Source organism: Cucumis melo, chromosome 4 (assembly GCF_025177605.1).
Source record: "Cucumis melo cultivar AY chromosome 4, USDA_Cmelo_AY_1.0, whole genome shotgun sequence".
In the NCBI taxonomy this organism is placed as follows: Eukaryota; Viridiplantae; Streptophyta; class Magnoliopsida; order Cucurbitales; family Cucurbitaceae; genus Cucumis; species Cucumis melo.
Window position 1 is genome coordinate 23,787,253 of NC_066860.1, and position 6,346 is coordinate 23,793,598.

The 6,346-nt window shown below is 42.4% G+C and overlaps 1 protein-coding gene across 1 annotated transcript; it reads left to right on the forward strand.

Annotated features, from left to right (window-relative positions):
• Window positions 1–2,262: 2,262 nt before the first annotated feature.
• LOC127149071 (uncharacterized) lies at window positions 2,263–4,492 on the forward strand. Its single transcript, XM_051083864.1, has 2 exons — window positions 2,263–4,014; window positions 4,335–4,492. Exons 1-2 carry the CDS (start codon window positions 2,478–2,480, stop codon window positions 4,373–4,375), a joined length of 1,578 nt encoding a protein of 525 aa, XP_050939821.1. The 5' UTR covers window positions 2,263–2,477; the 3' UTR covers window positions 4,376–4,492.
• The last annotated feature ends 1,854 nt before the right edge of the window (window positions 4,493–6,346 follow it).

Here is a 6,346-nt window from a genome sequence, read left to right on the forward strand (position 1 = left end):
CATACTTACATCCATAACAACCTATCATTTTGATAACGACTTACCTCAAATAATATCCTTTAAAAAATGGCGCCGTTGCCGGGGTGCACGGTGTAGTTTTCAAGACTTTTTGATTTCGAACTTTCTTTTAAAGCTTCTTGATTCTTATATTCATTTTGTAATAAAAAAAAAAAGAAAAAAATATATAGGCATAAAGAGATCGTGTAGAATTTTTTTTGTTCTCTCTTCTCCTTTCTTGCATGACCCGTTCTTCAAATTTAAAATTTTCTTACTTTGAAGATTTAAATAGGGAGGTTCGTAGAATTAGAAGAGAAAGGAGAGAAGAGAATAGCATCCACAATCTTTCTAACCAAGAACCTTTAAGAGGTTTAGAACCTAGCCTAGACTCTCCTTTAGATCCAAACCTTGGTAGAGGGAATCTGGGTGAAGTTAGAGAAAAGACCCTTAGAGAGCTTGCCGAGCCCGATGAAGACCAAAGACCTCTTTGTATAGTCATACCCTCAACCACTCAACCTTTTGAATTAAAATCGGGACTTATCCATCTTTTGCTCATCTTTAAAGGAAGTTTCGGAGAGGACCTACACAAACATCTTAAGGATTTCCATATGGTTTGTGGTTCCATGAGGCCTCACAGCATCTCGGAAGAACAACTAAATTTACGAGCCTTTCCTTTTTTCCTTACGGATGTAGCAAAGAGATGGCTCTACTACTTAGAACCGGATTTCATAACCACTTGGAGTAGTCTAAAAAAGAAATTCTTAGAGAAATTTTTCCCCGCCTCTAGAGCAAACAATATTAGGAAAGAAATTTATGGGATAAGACAAGCCTTTGGAGAATCCCTCTCGGAATACTGGGAAAGATCTAAAGAGCTTTATGCTAGCTTTCCTCACCATCATATTTCTGACCCTTCTTTAATTCAATATTTTTACTCCGGTCTTTTGTCTTCCGACAGGAATACGGTAGATACGGCGGCGGGAGGAGCTTTAGCCGACAAGACCCTCATCGAAGTACGGGAGCTCATTTCAAGAATGGTGGAAAATTCTCAAAGCTTTAGGAATAGAGCATCAGAGCTTGACAATTCTCTAACAAAAGAGGTAAGTGAGTTAAAATCGCAAATGTTAAATATGACTGCTCTTCTTACTTCTTTTGTACAAGGTACTCCTCTTAAAGTAACCAAGTGTGGAGTTTGTGGCTTGGTTGGTCATCCAAATGACAAATGTCCCGAGGTGATCGAGGATGTAAACATTGTTCAAAGATATGATCCCACGGTAATACATACAATTTGGGGTGGAGAGACAACCCAAACTTAAGACGGGGGAATGACAACCAAAAGCATACACAAGCACCATCCACCTCTTCAAACCAAGGTACGAATCTTGAAGATATTATCAAAGCTTTGGCAACTAACACTCTTTCTTTTCAACAAGAGATGAAACAACAAATAACTCAACTTACTACCGCAATAAGCAAGATGGAAGGGAAAGGCAAACTTCTGGCTCAACAGGACCATGCTAATGTAAGTGCCATTTCACTAAGGAGTGGTAAGATTCTTAACACTCCCACCACCAAAGAGAAAAAGGTAACTTCCGAACCCTTACCTCTTAATAGTAAGAATGAGTCCAAGGAAGAAAAGGTTGAAACAAACCCCTCACCATCTAATTCTAAAAATGAAAAATCTCCTCTTAATGATTTTACTCCTTACATACCTAAACCTCCTTTTCCCTCTAGGTTGACTCCAAAAAAAAAGGAAACACCCAAGGAGGAAGAACTCTTGGAGATGATTAGAAAGGTGCAAATCAACTTGCCTCTTCTCGATGCAATCCAACAAGTCCCGAGGTGTGCAAAGTTTCTAAAGGAGTTGTGTACCAACAAGAGGAAAACAAAAGAAAGACCAATGGTAAGTCAAAATGTTTCGGCTCTTCTTAAGAGTAATATTCTGGAAAAATACAATAACCCTGGTATGTTTTCTCTACCTTGTGTAATAGGAAATAGGTTAATTTCTCGTGCAATGCTTGACTTAGGAGCATCCATAAATGTCATGCCATACAATGTCTTTAAAGATCTAGAACTCAATAATTTGCAAAAAACTAGTGTATGCATACAACTAGCGGATAGATCTTTTATTTCACCATTAGGAATAGTTGAAGATGTCCTTGTGAAAATTGACGAACTAATTTTTCCGACGGATTTTTACATATTAGAAATAAATGAAGCATGCCTAAAACCATCTTACTCTATTTTATTAGGAAGACCTTTTGTTAGAATTAGTACTTTTGGAAAAAATAAAATATAAGATTTTATTTCCTAAATATTTCCTAAATCTTTTCCTTTCTTATTCCTATTGTACTCTATTTATACTCCCTTTGTACCTATTGTTTTTGTTCATAAGAAAAATAATAAAAACTAAAGTATCGTGGTTTTTCTCCCGGTTCTCGGGTTTCCACGTAAGTCTCGGGTTGTTGTTAATTGCTTTCAATATGGTATCAGAGCAAAGCAATAACGAAACCCTAGAAAATAACCTAGGAGAAACCCAGATCGAAACTGAACCCGTCGCCGCCGCCGCCGCCGCCGCCGCCGGAATCGCCGCCGCCGTGGACGCCGCCGTCGCCGCCGCCATGGAGAAACTGCTCCAGAACCTACAGAAACCGCCGATCTACCCAACGGGAGTGGTTCCGCAGCCGTACGCGCCGCCGTCTGACCAGAAGTTGATTCACGCGCCGCTCGTGTCCGGCGCGTGGGCCCACGCGCCGCCGCCGTTTCACGTCACCGCCCATCCCGTTCCCTTCTACGCACCGTCGGATGTCCAGCCGTCAAACCCTTCCGGCCATCCGCATCCTCATGCGCCGTCTACGAGCTCCGGACAGCATCCCTCAACCGTAAATTTGTCAAATCAGTACAGTAAGCAGCAGCTGTACGTTGACCCTTTACAGCAACCGCTGTTTTCTGGTAACGGAATTGATCAACCCCAAAACAGATCGGACATTGAAGCGGGCGAATCTTCAACGCATTCCAAACCAACCGAGTTGCCGATGTATTCCAAGAACCCGGTAACTTCGTTCCCTAATTCACAGTCAAATTATATAACTGGCTCTTTGGGTTCGTCTACAGGGAATTTTTCAGGCGAAAAATTAAATGGTCAAAATTATTTTTCTTGGTCCCAATCAATAAAGATGTTCCTCGAAGGTCGATACCAGTTCGGATTCTTAACTGGAGAGACTGTACGTCCTCCACCGGGAGACGCCTTGGAACGACTCTGGAAAGGAGAGGACTCATTTATTCGGTCCATGCTGATTAATAGTATGGAACCACAGATCGGCAAGCCTTTACTATATGCAGCCACAGCAAAAGATTTGTGGGATACAACTCAGACCCTTTACTCGAAACGACAGAATGCCTCTCGGTTATATACACTGCGAAAACAGGTCCATAATTGCAAACAAGGGACCTTGGACGTAACTACCTATTTTAACAAGCTCTCTCTCCTCTGGCAAGAGATGGATTTGTGCAGAGAGACAGTTTGGGACACACCAAATGACAGTACACAATATGCTAAACTTGAAGAGGCTGACCGTGTTTATGACTTCCTTGCAGGACTTAATCCCAAATTTGATAATGTTTGTGGTCGTATACTCGGACAAAGACCTCTTCCCTCCCTAATGGAAGTTTGTTTTGAAGTCCGCCTGGAAGAGGATCGCACTAATGCCATGGGTGTATTGACTACCCCTACCATTGACTCCGCAGCCTTTAGCGCTCGGTCCTCAAATCATGACAGTGACAAGAATAATGGGAAGTCAATTCCTGTGTGTGAGCACTGCAAGAAACAATGGCACACCAAGGATCAGTGTTGGAAACTCCACGGTCGTCCCCCAGGAGGTAAGAAACGGTCCTCCAACGAGAAACAGAACTCAGGACGTGCCTACATTAGTGAGACTACACCTGCTAGCACTTCTCAATCAACTGATCCTACTGTGAGCCAGACCAAGACTCCTACTCTGGGTGCCATTGCTCAGTCAGGTATGCCTCAGTCCCTTGGGCTTATTAGCGTTGATGGGAAGAATCCCTGGATCTTAGACTCGGGGGCTACAGATCACTTGACAGGTTCTTCAGAACACTTTATCTCATATGCCCCGTGTGCCGGTAATGAAAAAATCCGAATAGCCGATGGCTCTCTAGCTCCGATCGCTGGCAAAGGACAAATAGTTCCCTTTGACGGTTTTGCTCTCCAGAATGTTTTGCATGTCCCTAAACTGTCTTACAATTTGTTATCTATAAGCAAGATCACTCGTGAGTTGCATTGTAAAACTATCTTCTTACCTGAATCGGTTTATTTTCAGGACATGAGCTCGGGGAGGACGATTGGCACTGCCCGGCATAGCAGGGGACTTTACATCCTTGATGATGATACCTCATGTAGTAGTTTGTCTAGGGTTAGTTTACTGTCATCCTACTTTAGCACTTCTGAACAAGACTGTATGTTGTGGCATTTTTGACTGGGCCACCCAAACTTTACATATATGCAACATTTATTTCCCCACCTTTTTTCTAAAGTTGATGTCTCTTCTCTATCTTGTGATGTGTGTATCCGGGCAAAACAACATCGAGTCTCTTTTCCCTCACAACCATATAAACCTACACAACCATTTAACCTCATCCATAGTGACGTTTGGGGTCCTTCCAAGGTCACCACCTCCTCGGGAAAGCGGTGGTTTGTAACTTTCATTGATGACCATACCCGTCTCACCTGGGTCTACCTTATCTCAGATAAATCCGAGGTTCCATCCATTTTCCAAAACTTCTATCATACTATCAAAACACAATTTCATACAAAAATTGCAATTCTTCGAAGTGATAATGGTCGGGAATTCCAAAACCATAACCTTAGTGAATTTCTAGCCTCCAAGGGGATTGTTCACCAAACCTCATGTGCCTACACTCCTCAACAAAATGGAGTGGCCGAACGAAAAAACCGACACCTTGTGGAAGTAGCCCGCTCACTTATGCTTTCCACTTCCCTTCCATCATATCTGTGGGGAGATGCTATTCTTATAGCTGCTCACTTAATCAATAGAATGCCTTCTCGTATCCTCCACCTTCAGACTCCCTTAGATTGTCTTAAGGAGTCTTACCCCTCTACTCGTCTTGTTTCTGAGGTTCCTCTTCGTGTGTTTGGGTGCACCGCCTATGTCCATAATTTCGGCCCTAATCAGACCAAATTTACCCCTCGGGCTCAGGCCTGTGTGTTTGTTGGGTATCCCCTTCACCAACACGGTTATAAATGTTTTCACCCGCCGTCTAGGAAATATTTTGTCACTATGGACGTTACTTTCTGTGAAAACCGACCATACTTTCCTGTTAGCCATCTTCAGGGGGAGAATGTGAGTGAAGAGTCTAACAACACCTTTGAATTTATTGAACCTACTCTTATTACCGTGTCTGACATTGATCCTCATCCCATAATCTTACCCACAAACCAAGTTCCCTGGAAAACATATTACAGGAGGAATCTCAGAAAGGAAGTTGGGTCCCCTACTAGTCAACCGCCGGCTCCAGTCCAAAATTTCGAACCTCCTCGAGACCAAGGTATGGAAAACCCTACAAAACCTTGTACTAATAATACAATGAGTGAGAATGACAAGTCTGATGTTGCTGTTCTTGAAAATATGGAAGAAAAGAACCGTGATGATGAGACTGAGGTGAGAATAGAAACCAGTAACGATGAAGCTGAACAGGGTCATACAAGAAAACTTGATGAGTATGATCCCTCTCTTGACATTCCAATTGCATTGAGAAAAGGTACCAGATCATGCACTAAACATCCCATTTGCAACTATGTTTCCTATGATAATCTCTCTCCACAGTTTAGAGCATTTACAGCAAACCTTGACTCTACCATAATACCGAAAAATATCTACACTGCTCTAGAGTGTCCTGAATGGAAGAATGCTGTTATGGAAGAGATGAAGGCTCTCGAAAAGAATAGAACTTGGGAGATCTGTGCTCTACCCAAGGGACATAAAACTGTAGGATGCAAATGGGTATTCTCTCTCAAATACAAAGCAGATGGTACGCTTGATAGACACAAGGCAAGGTTAGTTGCAAAGGGGTTCACTCAAACCTATGGTATTGACTATTCGGAAACTTTTTCTCCAGTTGCTAAATTGAATACTGTTAGAGTCCTGCTATCTGTTGCTGTGAACAAAGATTGGCCTCTATACCAGCTGGATGTTAAGAATGCTTTTTTGAATGGAGACCTTGTGGAGGAAGTCTACATGAGCCCCCCACCAGGATTTGAAGCCCAATTTGGTCAGGAGGTGTGTAAACTCCAAAAATCTCTATATGGTCTGAA

What these genes read in the sequence shown, in the direction of transcription:
- LOC127149071 (XM_051083864.1), top strand. Translation starts at nt 2,478, where the DNA reads ATGGTATCAGAGCAAAGCAATAACGAAACCCTAGAAAATAACCTAGGA. An exon ending in GGGTGCCATTGCTCAGTCAG is followed by an intron (nt 4,015 to 4,334) that starts GTATGCCTCAGT and finishes GTTTATTTTCAG; the next exon opens with GACATGAGCTCGGGGAGGAC.